Below are 20,316 nucleotides of genomic sequence, written 5' to 3'. Positions count from 1 at the left end.
ATGTCACCATGGTTGTTTAATATATTTATAGATGGGGTTGTAAAGGAAGTAAATGCTAGGGTGTTTGGGAGAGGGGTGGGATTAAATTATGGGGAATCAAATTCAAAATGGGAATTGACACAGTTACTTTTTGCTGATGATACTGTGCTTATGGGAGATTCTAAAGAAAAATTGCAAAGGTTAGTGGATGAGTTTGGGAATGTGTGTAAAGGTAGAAAGTTGAAAGTGAACATAGAAAAGAGTAAGGTGATGAGGGTGTCAAATGATTTAGATAAAGAAAAATTGGATATCAAATTGGGGAGGAGGAGTATGGAAGAAGTGAATGTTTTCAGATACTTGGGAGTTGACGTGTCGGCGGATGGATTTATGAAGGATGAGGTTAATCATAGAATTGATGAGGGAAAAAAGGTGAGTGGTGCGTTGAGGTATATGTGGAGTCAAAAAACGTTATCTATGGAGGCAAAGAAGGGAATGTATGAAAGTATAGTAGTACCAACACTCTTATATGGGTGTGAAGCTTGGGTGGTAAATGCAGCAGCGAGGAGACGGTTGGAGGCAGCGGAGATGTCCTGTTTAAGGGCAATGTGTGGTGTAAATATTATGCAGAAAATTCGGAGTGTGGAAATTAGGAGAAGGTGTGGAGTTAATAAAAGTATTAGTCAGAGGGCAGAAGAGGGGTTGTTGAGGTGGTTTGGTCATTTAGAGAGAATGGATCACAGTAGAATGACATGGAAAGCATATAAATCTATAGGGGAAGGCAGGCGGGGTAGGGGTCGTCCTCGAAAGGGTTGGAGAGAGGGGGTAAAGGAGGTTTTGTGGGTAAGGGGCTTGGACTTCCAGCAAGCGTGCGTGAGCGTGTTAGATAGGAGTGAATGGAGACGAATGGTACTTGGGACCTGACGATCTGTTGGAGTGTGAGCAGGGTAATATTTAGTGAAGGGATTCAGGGAAACCGGTTATTTTCATATAGTCGGACTTGAGTCCTGGAAATGGGAAGTACAATGCCTGCACTTTAAAGGAGGGGTTTGGGATATTGGCAGTTTGGAGGGATATGTTGTGTATCTTTATATGTTTATGCTTCTAGACTGTTGTATTCTGAGCACCTCTGCAAAAACAGTGATAATGTGCGAGTGTGGTGAAAGTGTTGAATGATGATGAAAGTATTTTCTTTTTGGGGATTTTCTTTCTTTTTTGGGTCACCCTGCCTCGGTGGGAGACGGCCGACTTGTTGAAAAAAAAAAAAAAAAAAAAAAAAATATATATATATATATATATATATATATATATATATATATATATATATATATATATATATATATATATATATATATATATATATATATATATATATATATATATGGCATCCTTCACAACATCTAAGGAAAAAATTATATATAGTTACAATTTGCCTTTTAGATTGTACAAATTAAAGTATGTATTTTCAGTGTTTTGGAAGCATATTAATCTATTCATGAATGAATTTTCATCTTTTAACAGATGGTGCATTAGCTGGTGCCCTCCCACCAATTTTACCCAGTGGACAGCTGATGGCCTCTCAAATTTTGGGCAGCACACCAAGAGTACCAGCCCTCCCTTCTAGCTGTAATAAATCCATTCTCTCTATGCCTGCGACTGTGCCTGCCACCAAGTGTGTGGGTAGCATTGATGGTGTAGTTGAGGTAAAAGGCCCTGAAATGTATAGAATATCACTGAAGTCTCCAGTCCCACTAAGTGAAGACACCAAGGCTTCTAAGGTCACAGTACCCAGTCCTCGGACTCTAAAGCCAAGTAAAAGGGACGTTCTCCTACCCACCTTGAAGGTTAATGGCCATGCCAATTTTTCATCTGAACAGGAGAGTGCTGTGACAGTAAACCCTAGTGTTAATAGTGCCAAAGAAGAAGGACAAGTGAAGAAAAAAGACATGAGAGAAGGTGGTGTTCGTAGTGCAAAAGGTGGACAGATATATGATGGTAAAAGCATTCAAAGAACTTCAAATATTCCGCTCTCTTGCCCAGTAAATACTAGTGAAGAAACAAATGTTATTAAAGCCATGGACAGAACATCACCTCCCTCTTTGTGTTTGCCTGAATCTGAAACTTCTAATATTAATAATGTACCTGCAAAAGAAAAAGACACCTCTAGAGCAAACCAGAGCCAAGAATCCTCATTTTCACAAAAGCCTTGTGAACCCAACCACCATGACACTTCAGTTGCCATCTCTCAAAAACCTCAAGAATCTAACCACCTTGTGACGTCAGTCCCATCCTCAAAACCGTTTTTTGAAATTCAAAATGTCCAGACATCACTTACAGCTCCACATATTCCTCAGAGGCCCAGCTGCCTAGAAAATTCAGTCCCAGTCACCCGGTTTCCTCTCAAGTCTTGCAGTGGGCTTGAGAATAAGCAAAACCCTCATCAAGTCAGTGATAAGCATATTCAGAGAGGAAGCAGTGGGGATGATTCACTAGATATTGCAGACAAGAACAACTTTAATCCAGAAAAGCAATATGCAAGTATGTATCTGACTGAAGGTAGTTAATATAAAATTTGTATACTATACAGTAGTGTATTATACTGGTATTTGTAATTATATACAGTATTATCAACTATTTGTATAACTGTCCATATTTCTGTATGATAATCTTTCTGCAGAATATTTTCTTTAGACAGTTAGGCTATTGCATTTTTGAGCTTCATAATGCAATTAAAAGAGGTGACACTTTTAACTTAACATTCTCAATCATGTCTGCAATAAACTCATTTAAATACATACCAGCAAATAGTGGACTGATACTGTATCTGCCTGTATTGTATTACTTGTACTCTAATTCTCACTACTCAGCAGAGTTGCAAAATAATGATACAGGAGGCCCTGATTTAACAATGAGTTGCATTCCTGGCACTTCAGTAGTTAAAAGTTGGTTATAATGTAAAATTGTAACTGATTCCTAAGTGCTTCATTCGTAAATTTGGATGCTTGTAACTTGAGATGATTGTAAGTTGAGGACCTCCTGTATAGCCTTTCCTACAGGTTTATATCTAACTGCTGTGTATTTGCTAAGTATTATAGCCTCTGCTTCTTCACTGTATATTGCACTTCCACTTTCTTGGTCTTCCTTCCCTCACTTATTCAAATAGTATCAACTACAGCACTCTTGTGTTTTGTTTCTGCCCCCTCACTGTATGTTCATAAAATAGTATTTAGTATTTATGTCATGTCATCCTACTGCACCCCTAAACATTAACTAATCCAGCTTTGCTACCTTCATGCTTTTGTCAGTCTAGCATTTGATACCTGTGTTTGGTTCTTATCTGTGTGTGTGCATATATTCTAAGCTCTTTCTTTTTTACAATTTAATATCTTCCTAAGCTTCTTTCTGTGTGCTACTTGTATATGGTTCACCACATTTCACAACTATTTATAAATTAGAGATGAAAATTAGACATGTTTCAATCCAGGATGAACTGTTCGTTGTAAATTGTTCCAGTAATGGTATTGTGAATTTTGTTTTTATTTGGCATTTGCCTGGAATTCAGAGCTGTCTATGGTATCCCAATATCGATTTCTTCCTCAAAAATACTTCCCAGGAATCTATGAAATTACATCAACATTGTATCTCGCACTGTTAACCTTGTTTTCAGTTACCAAACCAGCAGCTTGTTTTTTTCATTTTTCCTCCTAATGCCTTACAATATTGATGTCAGATATAATCTTCATGCTACCCTCAACAGCTCTCTTGATGCCTTACAACAGTGGTGTCAAATATGCAGTCTTCGTGCTACTTTCAAATGATCTCTAAATACCTTATAACAGCAGTGTCAAATATCCAGTCTGCATGTTACTCTCAACAGCTCTCCTGAATGCCTTACACAGGCATAGCAAGACCCTTTTGGGTTTAGTACTCCTCAGTGATTTTTTTTTTTTACGTCAGTGACTGTTTCCCACCAAGGAAGGGTGACCCAAAGAAGGAATTACATTCACCATCATTTATTCAATTGCTGTCTTGTCAGAAGTGTGCTGACATTAACACAGTTCAGACTACCCTCTGACTGCTTCATCCCAACCCCTTCTTCGGAGTGCAGGCACTGTCCTTCAGACGTTTAGGACTCAAGTTTGGCTAACCAATTTTTCTGAATCCCTTCATAAATGTTATCTTGCTCACATCTCAGCAGAATATCCATTAAAACCACTTGTCTCCATTTACTCCTATTTAACACTCACATAAGCTTGCTAGATGCTCATGCCCCTAAAACTCAAGCCCCCTTTACCCCCCTCCCTCCAACCTTTTCTGGGATGACCCCTACCCCTCTTACCTTCCACCTTAGATATATATATACATGTATCCTTATCAGTGGAGGCCTGGTCACAGACCGGGCTGCGGGGGCATTGACCCCTGGAACTCTCTCCAGGTAAATTCCAGGTACCCTCTTCATCGACCTGTCCCTGTCTATCCTCTTTACATGCCTAAGCCACCTCAGCAACCCTTCCTCAACTCTCTGTGCTTCGAATTTTCTGCAAGATATTCACACCACACATTGCTTTTAAACATGACATCTCCACTGCTTCTAGCCTCCTTCTCACTGCAGAATTCAGAACCTATACCTCACCTATACCTGCTACCATTGTACTCTCATACTTTACCTTTTTTTTTTTTTTTTTTTTTTTTTCAACAAGTCGGCCGTCTCCCACCGAGGCATGGTGACCCAAAAAAGAAAGAAAATCCCCAAAAAGAAAATACTTTCATCATCATTCAACACTTTCACCACACTCGCACATTATCACTGTTTTTGCAGAGGTGCTCAGAATACAACAGTCTAGAAGCATACACATATAAAGATACACAACATATCCCTCCAAACTGCCAATATCCCAAACCCCTCCTTTAAAGTGCACTCATTGTACTTCCCATTTCCAGGACTCAAGTCCGACTATATGAAAATAACCGGTTTCCCTGAATCCCTTCACTAAATATTACCCTGCTCACACTCCAACAGATCGTCAGGTCCCAAGTATCATTCGTCTCCATTCACTCCTATCTAACACGCTCACGCACGCTTGCTGGAAGTCCAAGCCCCTTACCCACAAAACCTCCTTTACCCCCTCTCTCCAACCCTTTCGAGGACGACCCCTACCCCGCCTTCCTTCCCCTATAGATTTATATGCTTTCCATGTCATTCTACTTTGATCCATTCTCTCTAAATGACCAAACCACCTCAACAACCCCTCTTCTGCCCTCTGACTAATACTTTTATTAACTCCACACCTTCTCCTAATTTCCACACTCCGAATTTTCTGCATAATATTTGCACCACACATTGCCCTTAAACAGGACATCTCCACTGCCTCCAACCGTCTCCTCGCTGCTGCATTTACCACCCAAGCTTCACACCCATATAAGAGTGTTGGTACTACTATACTTTCATACATTCCCTTCTTTGCCTCCATAGATAACATTTTTTGACTCCACATATACCTCAACGCACCACTCACCTTTTTTCCCTCATCAATTCTATGATTAACCTCATCCTTCATAAATCCATCCGCCGACACGTCAACTCCCAAGTATCTGAAAACATTCACTTCTTCCATACTCCTCCTCCCCAATTTGATATCCAATTTTTCTTTATCTAAATCATTTGACACTCTCATCACCTTACTCTTTTCTATGTTCACTTTCAACTTTCTACCTTTACACACATTCCCAAACTCATCCACTAACCTTTGCAATTTTTCTTTAGAATCTCCCATAAGCACAGTATCATCAGCAAAAAGTAACTGTGTCAATTCCCATTTTGAATTTGATTCCCCATAATTTAATCCCACCCCTCTCCCAAACACCCTAGCATTTACTTCCTTAACAACCCCATCTATAAATATATTAAACAACCATGGTGACATTACACATCCCTGTCTAAGACCTACTTTTACCGGGAAGTATTCTCCCTCTCTTCTACACACCCTAACCTGAGCCTCACTATCCTCATAAAAACTCTTTACAGCATTTAATAACTTACCACCTATTCCATATACTTGCAACATCTGCCACATTGCTCCTCTATCCACTCTATCATATGCCTTTTCTAAATCCATAAATGCAATAAAAACTTCCCTATCTTTATCTAAATACTGTTCACATATATGCTTCAATGTAAACACCTGATCTACACATCCCCTACCCACTCTAAAACCTCCTTGCTCGTCCGCAATCCTACATTCTGTCTTACCTCTAATTCTGTCAATTATAACCCTACCGTACACTTTTCCTGGTATACTCAGTAAGCTTATTCCTCTATAATTTTTACAGTCTCTTTTGTCCCCTTTCCCTTTATATAAAGGGACTATACATGCTCTCTGCCAATCCCTAGGTACCTTCCCCTCTTTCATACATTTATTAAACAAAAGTACCAACCACTCCAACACTATATCCCCCCCTGCTTTTAACATTTCTGTCATGATCCCATCAGTTCCAGCTGCTTTACCCCCTTTCATTTTACGTAATGCCTCACGTACCTCCCCCACACTTACATTCTGCTCTTCTTCATTCCTAAAAGATGGTATACCTCCCTGACCAGTGCATGAAATTACTGCCTCTGTTTCTTCCTTAACATTTAAAAGTTCCTCAAAATATTCTCGCCATCTACCCAATACCCCCATCTCCCCATCTACTAACTCCCCTACTCTGTTTTTAACTGACAAATCCATATTTTCCCTAGGCTTTCTTAACTTGTTTAACTCACTCCAAAATTTTTTCTTATTTTCATTAAAATTTCTTGACAGTGCCTCTCCCACTCTATCATCTGCTCTCCTTTTGCACTCTCTCACCACTCTCTTTACCTTTCTTTTACTCTCCATATACTCTGCTCTTCTTATAACACTTCTGCTTTGTAAAAACCTCTCATAAGCTACCTTTTTCTCTTTTATCACACCCTTTACTTCATCATTCCACCAATCACTCCTCTTTCCTCCTGCCCCCACCCTCCTATAACCACAAACTTCTGCCCCACATTCTAATACTGCATTTTTAAAACTATTCCAACCCTCTTCAACCCCCCCACTACTCATCTTTGCACTAGCCCACCTTTCTGCCAATAGTCGCTTATATCTCACCCGAACTTCCTCCTCCCTTAGTTTATACACTTTCACCTCCCTCTTACTTGTTGTTTCCACCTTCCTCTTTTCCCATCTACCTCTTACTCTAACTGTAGCTACAACTAAATAATGATCCGATATATCAGTTGCCCCTCTATAAACATGTACATCCTGGAGCCTACCCATCAACCTTTTATCCACCAATACATAATCTAATAAACTACTTTCATTACGTGCTACATCATACCTTGTATATTTATTTATCCTCTTTTTCATAAAATATGTATTACTTATTACCAAATTTCTTTCTACACATAGCTCAATTAAAGGCTCCCCATTTACATTTACCCCTGGCACCCCAAATTTACCTACTACTCCTTCCATAACATTTTTACCCACTTTAGCATTGAAATCCCCAACCACCATTACTCTCACACTTGATTCAAAACTCCCCACGCATTCACTCAACATTTCCCAAAATCTCTCTCTCTCCTCTACACTTCTCTCTTCTCCAGGTGCATACACGCTTATTATAACCCACTTTTCACATCCAATCTTTATTTTACTCCACATAATCCTTGAATTAATACATTTATAGTCCCTCTTTACCTTTTTATTCCTCCATATACAGATGCCTCATCACACCACTTACCTTTTTCTGATGATTATAACAGTTATAATAATAATGCCTTATAACAGTGTCAGATGTGCAGTCTGCAACCTGCATACATTCCTTAACCGTTTGACTGTCGCAACCCCAAATCCTGAAGTGTCTCCTGGTGTTGCAAAATATTTGAAAAAAAAAATTATTTTTTCTTGTGAATTGATAGAGAATCTTTTCCCGATGATAATGACACCAAAAGTGCAAAATTTGATGGAAAACTTACAGAATTATGCTCTCACGAAGTTAGCGACCTCGGCGACATTTACGCATCGGGGATTTCACCCACTTTGAGCCCTATTTTTGGCCAATTCCACTGTTCCAGTCGACCAAACTCATAGGTATTTCTTTAGAAATCCATTTGTTCTATCGATTGATTACAAGAAACCGCCCATTTACTGATTTCAACTACCCAATAAAGTGGTCAGAAATTGGCAATTTGGCCAATTTCATGCAAATTAAAAAAATTGTCAATTTCAAAATAGAGTCCAGAAAGGACAATGCAGACATTCCTGGCACTAATATAACATTTTCTCTGTTCATCAGTCACATCTCCTGGCACCTGTTATAATACTCATGCTTTCTATTTTTAATTTTTATTCACACAAAAAATAGAAGATTTACTGTTATGCAGACTACTGCAATATTATAATAATTGTATAAATAACGTCAGCCTATTTATGACTGCATATTAGAATGGCTAGTTGGACATTTATTGGACAATGATATCATTTGTTTACTCTTGAACATCGGCAGATATCGAACATTTCTGCCACTTTGAGCTCCATTTCAAGATCCTTTTCATAGTAAAACCAATCAAAATCACTTCTGTTTCTGTAATATGTTTTCCATCCTGTCAAATGAGACCAAGAAAACAAGCAAGACTGTTTCTGTAATATGTTTTCCATCCTGTCAAATGAGACCAAGAAAACAAGCAAGAATACAACCACAAATACTATACAAAAATACACCTCAAAGTCGGCATTTTAATCCAAAAACAAGGGTGGAGTTATTTTTCTCATTATACACTGCGTGCTGCAGGATTTTTTTTTATACTGCGCACACTGACCACACAGACCCATTCTCTCGCATGTGGGCCTACCAGCTTTCTCCTGCTTGATTTGAAGCCGCTAGAATTTTTGAGTATATATACGTCAAACACATTGGCTCATAAGGCATATATATATATGACTGAAACAGTCAAAGGGTTAATAGCTTAAGTGCTGGACTCAGCATCATGATCTAAGTGAATTGTCTATCACCAATAGTTGGTGTTTGCATCATTCTTGCCATCTTTCCAGCCTCTCATAAATTAAAATTAAAAGGTGCAATTAAGCAAAACTGTAGTTTTCCTTTTTTTTTATGATGTATACCGTGTTTAGTTAGCAATGTTCACCTTCCCTCTGTCAGTCCTGATGACAAAGCACAAAAATAAGAGATCTGTTAACCCCTTCTCCCACCTACTCCATCTTTACTAATCACTGACTGCATAATTGTTTTGGTATCTCTCACAACAATGATGTTAAATTATGGTGGTTGCTGCAGAGGAACCCTTAGATTAGATATGATTTGCTTACCAAACTGAATGTAAGAGTTCATAAGAACATAAGAAAGGAAGAACACTGCTGTAGGCCTATTGGCCCATACTAGGCAGGTCTTGCTCAAACCCAAACCCACTAACAAAAATATTTGCCCAACCCATTTTCAATGCTACCCAAGGAATAAGTTTCGATAACCCTATTAACTCATAGGACTGGACTGCAGGTGCAGTGACCCCCAAAAATGTCCTTCAAGTGTCTTTCAGATACAGCTTGCAATACGAGAGTACTTAGGTTTGTGACTGCATGCCACTTCGTTTTTTTTTTTTCCTATTTTGAGCTTGTAATGATGTGAGAGTAAATAAACATTTAGAGAATGCAAGATTGGGGGTAAATTTGGAAAGGTATATGGAGGCAGGGAATGAATTTAGATGTTTTGAAAAGGATGTCTGCAGGTGGGTCAAAGAAAGATGAGGTAAATCACAGTAAGATAAGGAAAGAAGTTATGTCCGAGGAATATTGAGAAATCTATTGAGAAAATTTGTCAGTGGATTAAAAAAGGGGAAATGTATCAGATTACAGAGTAGTTATGCCAATGTTTTTGTGTAGATGTGGAGAATGATCTTAAATGTTACAGTGAGGAGGAGGCTAGAGGCAGTGGATCTTTCGTGTGGTGTGAATATTATGCAGAGAATGAAGAGTGAAGAAATTAGAAGACAGTCTGGTGACATGAATAGTATAGTTAAATAAAAGAATACATTAGAGGAGAGGGTACTTAAGATGAATTTTGTTATGTAAAAAAGTTAGAGCAAGACCAGTTGATCAAGGGGTGTAAATTGAATGGAAGGAAGTATGTGTAGAAAATGTTCGAAGCAAGAGTTGGAAGGAGGGCCTGAAGGAGGTTTTGAAAGGTAGGGGCTTGAGCATCCAGCAGGTAGGTGTGAGCCTATTTGATTAGAATGAATAGAAGCGAATGGCTTTTTTGGTACTTCACGTGACACTGGAATGTGTTAACTTCTTTTTGACATTAACTATTAACACACATGTTTAAACACAGAATATATTGTTTAGTAAGTACTTTTTCTTTGTAGTACATATTTTCTTCTTCATAATATTTCTTCTTCATAGTGTCTTCTTTGTAGTGTTTTCTTCTTTGTAGTATTCTTCATACCTCCTACCAGTGGCAGCTCATAATGGCAGTAATACCTATACTTTTGTATAGGTCTTCTTTCTTTCAACACACCGGCCGTATCCCACCGAGCCAGGGTGGCCCCCCAAAAAAAAACGAAAGTTTCTCTTTTTAAATTTAGTAATTCATACAAGAGAAGGGGTTACTAGCCCCTTACCCCCGGCATTTTGGTCACCTCTTACAACACGCATGGCTTACGGAAGAAGAATTCTGTTCTACTTCCCCATGGAAATAAGAGGAAATAAACAAGAACAAGAACTAGAAAGAAAATAGCAGAAAACCCAGTGGGGTGTGTATATATATGCTTGTACATGTATGTGTAGTGTAACCTAAGTGTAAGTAGAAGTAGCAAGACGTACCTGAAATCTTGCATGTTTATGAGACAGAAAAAGACACCAGCAATCCTACCATCATGTAAAACAATTACAGGTTTCCGTTCTACACTCACTTGGCAGAACGCTAGTACCTCCCTGGGCAGTTGCTGTCTACCAGCCTACCTAGAGTAATATATTTGTCAGTTGCAAATTATTTTATCGTAAGGTTGATGAAATCATATGTCTGGCAGTGAGCATCTGGGGGTACTACAGCTCTGCAGCTCCTATGGACGAGCCGCCACTGCCTGCTACCTACCAAGTGTTTTCTTCTCTGTAGTGTTTCTTCTTCATAGTGTTTTCTTCCTTGGAGTGTTTTCTTCTTCATAGTGTTTGTTTTGTAATCTTTTCTTCTTTGTAGTCTTTTCTTCTTCGTAGTATTTTCTTCTTCGTAAGGCCACCCACCTCGTGGGAAGATGGCTGGAATTATTTAGGAACTCTTTGCTGCTTTCAGTAGCTTCCTAATTCCATATGTCATTTCTGTCTTACAGTATTTCAAATCTTTCCATTTTTTTTATATACATGTTAGCAGCGATGGCTTGTAGCGCCAATAATACCTTTACTATCATGCCGCATCAAACTTGTATTTTTAATAATTTTTTATCTCGTTTCAACAAAAAAATAAAAAATTTGCTTATAAATACATTGAAAACAACATACAACAGATTTTTCCTGTAGTATATTTGTCAGTTGCAAATTATTTTAGTGTTAGGTTGATGAAGTCATACGCCTGGCAGTGAGCATCTGGGGGGACTGCAGCTCTGCAGCTCCTATGAACGAACTGCCACTGCATGTTAGATAGGAGTGAGTGGAGATGAATTGTTTTTGGGACTTGACAAGCTGTTGGAGTGTGAGCAGGGTAATATTTTGTGAAGGGATTCAGGGAAACCAGTTAGCCGGACTTGAGTCCTGGAGGTGGGAAGAACAATGCCAGAACTTTAAAGGAGAGATTTCGGATATTGGCTGTTTGGAGTGGCATCTGAACTGTTGTATTGGGGCACCTCTTCAAAACTTGTGCTTAAGTTAGCTATTCCAGAAAGCTATTGCTTCATTCTTACGACACATTTCTCATCCTCACAGGCATACATGCATTAGTTTTTAAAGTTGCCCTGCTAATTGCATGCTAATTCTCAGTACCTTTATAACTTTTACCTCTTTCCCAGCTTCAAGCCTGTTATATGGAGTTAATTTATTCATTATATTTTTTTTTTTATTTCAACAATTCGGCCATCTCCCACCGAGGCAGGGCGGCCCAAAAAGAAAGAAAATCCCTGAAAAGAAAAAACTTTCATCATCATTCAACACTTTCACCTCACTCATACATAATTACTGTTTTTGCAGAGGTGCCCAGATACAACAGTTTAGAAACATATATGAAGATATATAACATCCCTCCAAACTGCCAGTATCCCAAACCCCTCCTTGAAAGTGCAGGCATTGTACTTCCCAATTCCAGTACTCAAGTCCGGCTATATAAAAGTAACTGGTTTTCCTGAATCCCTTCACTAAATATTACCCTGCTCACACTCCAACAGCTCATCAGGTTCCAAAACCCATTCGTCTCTATTCACTCCTATCTAACACGCTCATGCACACTTGCTGGAAGTCAGAGCCCCTCACCCACAAAACCACCTTTAGCCCCTCCCTCCAACCTTTTCAAGGATGACCTCTACCCTGCCTTCCTTCCCCTACAGATTTACACTCTCTCCATGTCATTCAACTTTGATCCATTCTCTCAAAATGACCAAAGTACTGCAACAGCCCTTCTTCAGCCCTCTGACTAATACTTTTATTAACTCCACACCTTCTCCTAATTTACACACTTCGAATTCTCTGCATAATATTTACACCACACATTGCCCTTGGACAAGACATCTCCACTGCCTCCAACTGACTCCTTGCTGCAGCATTTACAACCCAAGCTTCACACCCATATAAGAGTGTTGGTACCACTATACCTTTTTTGCCTCCATAGATAACATTTTTTGTCCCCACATATACCTCAATGCACCACTCACCTCTCTTCCTTCATCAATTCTATGGTTAACCTCATCCTTCATAAACTCATCCACTGACATGTCAACTCCCAAATATCTGAAAACATTCACTTCTTCCATACTCCCTCTCTCCAATGTGATATCCAATTTTTCTTTAAATCATTTGATACCCTCATCACCTTACTCTTATCTATGGTCACTTTCAACTTTCTACTTTTAGACACCCTCCCAAACTCGTCCACTAACCTTTGCAACTTTTCTTTAGAATCTCCCATAAGCACAGTATCATCAGCAAAAAGTAAGTGTCAACTCCCATTTTGTATTTGATTCCCCATAATTTAATTCCACCCCTCTCCCCAACACCCTAACATTTACTTCTTTTACAACCCCATCTATAAATATATTAAACAACCATGGTGACATTACACATCCCTGTCTAAGACCTACTTTTACCGGGAACTAATCTCCCTCTCTTCTACACACCCTAACCTGAGCCTCACTATCCTCATAAAAATTCTTTACAGCATTTAGTAATGTACTACTTATTCCATATACAGTGGACCCCCGCATAACGATCACCTCCAAATGCGACCAATTATGTAAGTGTATTTATGTAAGTGCGTTTGTACGTGTATGTTTGGGGGTCTGAAATTGACTAATCTACTTCACAATATTCCTTATGGGAAAAAATTCGGTCAGTACTGGCACCTGAACATACTACTGGAATGAAAAAAGTTCGTTAACCGGGGGTCCACTGTACTTGCAACATCTGCCACATTGCCCCTCTATCCACTATCCTAGTTATTCCTATATATTGCAGAAATTGCAGGAAATTATTTTCATTACAACATTTTCCTGCTATTCAGGTATAGTCATAGCCCCATTGATTTGTCAAGAAAACCGAACTGGTTCATAGTTATCTAGTCAGATAAATGAGATAAAGTTTCTTACTCAAACCCAAGGATGCCTTAACCCAAATATTTTAATGCCCTGGTACTGGGAGTCGAAGATTATGTTCAGATTTCTACAAGGGGTGTTTTTAGTGTTCCAGTCTTTTTTTAGGAGTTAATTTTGATCCTCAACCTCTGTCTGTTTTGTTAAGATTCAGTTTGTCACCACAGTAGTGAGAGGTAGTGCTGTTATAATGTATTATTTATTTTTTCAACTAGTAGTACTATTAAGTTTTCAACTAGTAGTACTGTTCAGTTTTTAACTAGTAGTACTATTAAGTTTTCAACTAATAGTACTATTAAGTTTTCAACTAGTAGTACTATTAAGTTTTCAATTAGTAGTATTGTAGAACGTTGCACCATATGTTTTTATGTTCATGTTCTATACTGTATGTGTTAGTAAGGGTGTTAAATGTTGTTATTATATGATGTAATGATTGTCTTTTATTTAATTTTGCTTTATTTTGTTCAGTTATCTTTATTTTGTTAAAGTTATTGATTTTACTTTTCATCTTTGCATTTCCATAGATGGTACAGAAGAAACAAGCACACGAGGTAATGTAGGTGAATTTAAAAGACTAAAGTCACCAAATGATGGCAGTGAAGAAGCAAAAAGAAATCGTTTAGCTCCTCTGATGGGTGATCAATGTTCACGTACCACTCCTGGCCTTCTGCAGGCATATGCCCAAGAACGCCGAACAAGACCTCACACTTCACCATTAATTATACCTTCCACTATACTTTCACCTACTCCTTCCTTATCACCTACTAATACACCAATCTCAGTAGGTGATGCAACACCAAGCTCATGCCCACCAATTGTGGCACTAACGCAATTGGCTGTACCCCGTGTGGCTCCCCCTGCCACGGCTGTTGCTGGCGATTCGACTCGAACGTCTCGTAAAACTGTACGCACTGAAGAACGACCTACTCCTTCTGTAACAGGTGATATTACAGGCTCTTTAACTTTTTCTCATGTATATTGTCTTAATATTATTAGTAATATGCATTTATGTACTATCTTTACTATCTAAGCAATATCTCTCAACAGCTGGAGGAGGTATTCCAGTGGGTATTGCTGTTGCCCGCCAACGTCAGGAATCTCGGCCACAAGATGACTCTTTGGCAGGACCATTGCCGTCTGGGGGTAGTTCCCCAGGAGGAACCACTTTACCTACCCACTGGCCACTTCCTCCAACACCATGTACTCCTGGACTTTCAACAGCACCATTTTGGCTCACTCAGAGTCAATTTTCTGGTAAGAACATTATTACTTCAGTATAAAACTTAATATAAACTAATTGAAATTCTCAAACTTTTCAACATAAATTTTTTTTCCAAAATAAAGTGGATTAGATGCATATAATCACCGTCTTTGCAGAGGCGCTCAAATACTGTACGACAGTTTAGATGTCCGTCCAAACTACCAGTATCCCAAACCCCTCCTTTAAAGTGCAGGCATTGTATTTCCCATTTCCAGGACTCAAGTCCAGCTAATGATATAGAGATAGACAGTATAATAACCTGTGACATTTCAAGATATCTTAATAATGAAAATAAGATACCAGATATACTAAGCAAATTTCCTAAATTTGCTCGTAACTGATAAGTGAACTGTAGATATAAATCCAAATGTACACCTGTTAACCCTTTTGGGGCCTAGTTCCTAGGCCTTTTGTGTATCCATATGCTATTGCACTACCATCCACAGGATGGATATGGGGTGCACAGTGAACTAGCCACTTTGGTGGCAAAATCTAATATATATATATGTATGTGCGTGTGTGTGTGTGTGTGTACTCACCTAGTACTCACCTAGTACTCACCTAGTTGAGGTTGCAGGGGTCGAGTCCAAGCTCTTGTGTGTGTGTGTGTGTGTGTACTCAGTTGAGGTTGCAGGGGTCGAGTCCGAGCTCCTGGCCCCGCCTCTTCACTGGTCGCTACTAGGTCACTCTCCCTGAACCGTGAGCTTTGTCATACCTCTGCTTAAAGCTATATATGGATCTTGCCTCCACTACATCGCTTCCCAAACTATTCCACTTACTGACTACTCTATGGCTGAAGAAATACTTCCTAACAAACCTGTGATTCATCTGTGTCTTCAACTTCCAACTGTGTCCCCTTGTTACTGTGTCCAATCTCTGGAACATCCTGTCTTTGTCCACCTTGTCAATTCCTCTCAGTATTTTGTATGTCATTATCATGTCCCCCCTATCTCTCCTGTCCTCCAGTGTCGTCAGGTTGATTTCCCTTAACTTCTCCTCGTAGGACATACCTCTTAGCTCTGGGACTAGTCTTGTTGCAAACCTTTGCACTTTCTCTAGTTTCTTTACGTGCTTGGCTAGGTGTAGGTTCCAAACTGGTGCCGCTTACTCCAATATGGGCCTAATGTACACGGTGTACAGGGTCCTGAACGATTCCTTTATTTAGGTGTCGGAATGCTGTTCTAAGGTTTGCTAGGTGCCCATGTGCTGCAGCCGTTATTTGCTTGATGTGCGCTTCAGGAGATGTGCCTGGTGTTATACTCACCCCAAGATCTTTTTCCTTGAGTGAGGTTTGTAGTCTCTGGCCCCCTAGACTGTACTCCGTCTGCGGTCTTCTTTGCCCTTCCCCAATCTTCATGACTTTGCACTTGGTGGGATTGAACTCCAGGTGCCAATTGCTGGACCAGGTCTGCAGCCTGTCCAGATCCCTTTGTAGTTCTGCCTGGTCTTCGATCGCATGAATTCTTCTCATCAACTTCACGTCATCTGCAAACAGGGACACCTCAGAGTCAGAGAGAGAGAGAGAGAGAGAGAGAGAGAGAGAGAGAGAGAGAGAGAGAGAGAGAGAGAGAGAGAGAGAGAGAGAGAGAGAGAGAGAGAGAGAACGAGAGAGAGAGAGAACGAGAGAGAGAGAGAACGAGAGAGAGAGAACGAGAGAGAGAATGAGAGAGAATGAGAGAGAACGAGAGAGAATGAGAGAGAGAGAACGAGAGAGAGAGAGAGAGAGAACGAGAGAGAGAACGAGAGAGAGAACGAGAGAGAGAGAGAGAGAGAGAGAGAGAGAGAGAGAGAGAGAGAGAGAGAACGAGAGAGAGAACGAGAGAGAGAACGAGAGAGAGAACGAGAGAGAGAACGAGAGAGAGAACGAGAGAGAGAACGAGAGAGAGAACGAGAGAGAGAACGAGAGAGAGAACAAGAGAGAGAACGAGAGAGAGAACGAGAGAGAGAGAGAGAGAGAGAGAGAACGAGAGAGAGAGAGAGAGAGAGAGAATGAGTGAGTGAGTGAGTTTATTAAGTGATAGTGAGAAGGCAACACTTCCAGCTCGTCGGCCCTTGCCGCCCTCACTACCAACCCCGCTATAAACACCCCCACCCATGATACTCCACCCCACCCATGATACTCCACCCCACCCACGATACCACCACCCACCCTCTCTCTCCTGTGAACTTCATTGCAAACCTACAAGCCTCCTCTGGGATGACTTCACACCGCAAAATAGCAAGAATATCTACGCTATCTGGCTATTGTCCCAGTAGTTACTTCAGTGTTTGTGGGTATACCACAAGGGACAAAATTCTTCTTAGATGTAAGGAACCTACTTGTTCCAACTACTGCCACACAGATTGCATTCCAGAAGAAGAATTTTGTTGCAGCCAGGTTGAAAATTTCAGAAAATTGAAGGATATCCATAATCCTGTGGTATATGTGGATACAAGCCTGGAGCTACAGGAGGAAGGTTCAGAAGTCCTACCTCAGGGACTCCTGTCCAAAGATCAAGACTGCCCTCTTGGGCTGTGTTGTAAAGTTGCAGCTAAGATAATCCATCATAGGGAAGCACTTCATGAGCTCCTCAAATCATTAGATAACCTACAAGCTATTGTAGAAGGCCAGTGCAAGCCTACTTCAAGTGACGTAAGCTGCTCAGCTGATGGTGACACTATTGACAAAGACTGGAAGTCCCACACTGAGCTTAACTCAGGGGTAAACAACTGGTGGAATTCTGTCATCGCTAAGGTCCCACAGACTGACAGAGTTCAAAACACCACCTTTAGGAATTCTAACACAATTCCTCTGACCACCACAGAGGGAACAAATCCTCTTCCCAGCAACGAGGGAAGCCTTGGATCTGTTAATTCTCCTACACCTGACATCTCTGCTTCAGCCACTGCCAGTCCACTTGACAGTGCACATACCATCTCTGATCCTACACCTGTCAGCACACCTGCCGACACTATTCCAGAATCTGGTAGCAGTGCTTCATCAGCAAGTTCTGAGCCAGGAGTTTCTCCACCAGAGATTGGTGCAGTTAATGATCAGGGAACTATCACTGCACCTGATCACCTACTGCGCCAAAGTACGAACAGCAGGGACACATCTGTCAGAACTGGTAGAGGACGGGGCAGAGGACGCGGAAGAGGACGTGGAGGAGGAAGACATCTACAGCCGTCTCACCCTCCACTAACACAGTTCCGGCGGCAGAATCTGAGGACAAATCTGCAAAACACAGGAGGTGCAACATGTGGCAACATGCAGACCCCATCAACTTCCTAATGGAAAATATTGACTCCCTTCTGCTACAACACAACTGTCAACATATTATAATTGTAGGTGACCTCAACCAGCACCTTATACAGAGGGACTTTGATGACCTTCTTGCAGTGTTTGACATGAGAAACTTTGTTGATTTCCCTACTCATATCTCTGGCTCCTCCCTTGACCCAGTAGTGAGTGATCTGGCAGAAGGTATAGTCACTTGTCAACCCCTCGGCTACGTTGGATCGTCTGACCACAAGGCTGTTTTTACGACACTTAAGATCCCAACAGAACGAGGTGAGGAGTCCACACGCACAACCTGGCTATGGGAAAGAGGTAATTGGCCAGCCCTTTGCTCTGAGCTCGCCACCACCGATTGGAATGCTCTTCTCCAAGGGGATGTGGACAACCAAGTGAAAGCCTTCACTGGACACATCCTTAATCTACAACAAGAACACATTCCTCACCGGCAATATGTGACGAAGCCTACAGATCAGCCTTGGTTTGGCTTTCGTTGTAGAGAGGCTGCTACTGCTAAGTACAAAGCATGGCAAAGGTATAAAAGACATCCTACCACCTATAACAGGAACTTGCACACGCAAGCCTGTAGGCATATGGGTGATGTTCAAAAGTGGGCCATTGCTAAATGGGAGGTGGACACTAAAAGAAAGCTAGCATCAGGTAGGGTAGGCTCCAAAACCTGGTGGTCCCTGGTCAAGGACAGACAGGGTTATCTGCCTGATGAACTTATTCCACCTCTACCTCTAAATCGACAGGATGGGACCACCTCTACTAGTAGTCAAGAGAAGGCGGACCTCTTTGCTGAACACTTTGCTACCAAAATGCAAGTTCCTGATCCAGCAAGGAACCCTCCTTGGCTAGCTGCAAGAACTGTGTCAAAACTGTCAGTGGTGACAATAAGGCAGGAGGAGGTGCATTTCCTTCTTAAATCGCTTGACCAAGAAAAGGCTGTGGGCCCAGACAAGTTGAGCCCAAGATTGTTGAGAAGATGTGCAGACCAGCTAGCAGCACCTCTAACTCGCATCTTTCAGCACTGCCTAGTACAGTGTAAATGGCCCTCTCTATGGAAAGAGGCAAATGTAGTCCCTGTTCACAAAAAGAAGAGCAGAGCAGAAATCAGCAACTACAGACCAGTGTCACTCCTGTCAATCACTGGTAAGATCCTTGAGACAATAATCTCAAGACAAATGACAGAGTTTTTTGACTACCACTCACTACTTTGTGATCGTCAATATGCTGCTGATCTGTTGTTAAACCTCTCCACTAAGTGGCACCAGTCACTGGATGAATCCAAAGTTAGCTGTTTGGTAGCACTGGACATTGCTGGCGCTTTCGACCGGGTGTGGCACCAGGGCCTCTTAGCAAAACTTCAAGCACTGGGAATTGCAGGCTCTACGCTATGTCTCCTCAGTGATTACCTTCATGGTAGATCTTTAAGTGTAGTTCTCAATGGAACGGAATCAGCAAGACATCCTATTGGGGCAAGTGTTCCACAAGGAAGCGTGCTGGGTCCATTGTTATGGAATGTCTACTTCAACGACCTTCTTCATCTCATCCCAGAATCACATGCATATGCAGACGACTGTACACTGACATTCACTTATCCAAGAGAAGAAATGCCAGCTGCTCTAAGCTACATCAATCACCAGCTGAGAGCTATATCAGCTTGGGGAAATAGATGGCAAGTAACATTTGCACCTGAGAAAACGCAAATGATGATCGTCTCTAGGCACCATGATGGTAATGCTGGTGCAGTAGTAAGGATGAATGGGAGGGTGTTGGCACCTGGAGAAGAAGTTGATATCCTTGGGGTGAAATTTGACTCCAAACTAACCATGAAGAACCATGTTGTAAATCTTGCAAACAAGGCAGCCAGGAAGCTTACAGCACTTCGCCGTATCACGCATCTGCTTGACAGTAGGGGTTGCAAGATCCTGTACGAGGCACAAGTACGCTCACACCTTGAGTATGCTCCACTTT

The 20,316-nt window shown here is 40.9% G+C and overlaps 1 protein-coding gene across 10 annotated transcripts in view; it reads left to right on the top strand.

Moving 5' to 3' along the window:
* wge (winged eye) overlaps positions 1-20,316 on the top strand; it is a 257,480-nt gene that overhangs the window by 169,997 nt on the left and 67,167 nt on the right. For all 10 annotated transcript variants that reach the window (XM_070084546.1, XM_070084549.1, XM_070084547.1 and 7 more), the window contains 3 exons: positions 1,498-2,514; positions 14,326-14,742; positions 14,849-15,055. In XM_070084546.1, the coding sequence (XP_069940647.1) occupies positions 1,498-2,514; positions 14,326-14,742; positions 14,849-15,055 (1,641 nt within the window). The remainder of the gene's footprint in view (positions 1-1,497; positions 2,515-14,325; positions 14,743-14,848; positions 15,056-20,316) is intronic.

The sequence above is a fragment of the Cherax quadricarinatus genome, chromosome 13, assembly GCF_038502225.1.
Source record: "Cherax quadricarinatus isolate ZL_2023a chromosome 13, ASM3850222v1, whole genome shotgun sequence".
NCBI lineage: Eukaryota > Metazoa > Arthropoda > Malacostraca > Decapoda > Parastacidae > Cherax > Cherax quadricarinatus.
Note: the sequence above shows the minus strand (reverse complement) of the source record. Positions and strands in the feature narration are given on the sequence as shown.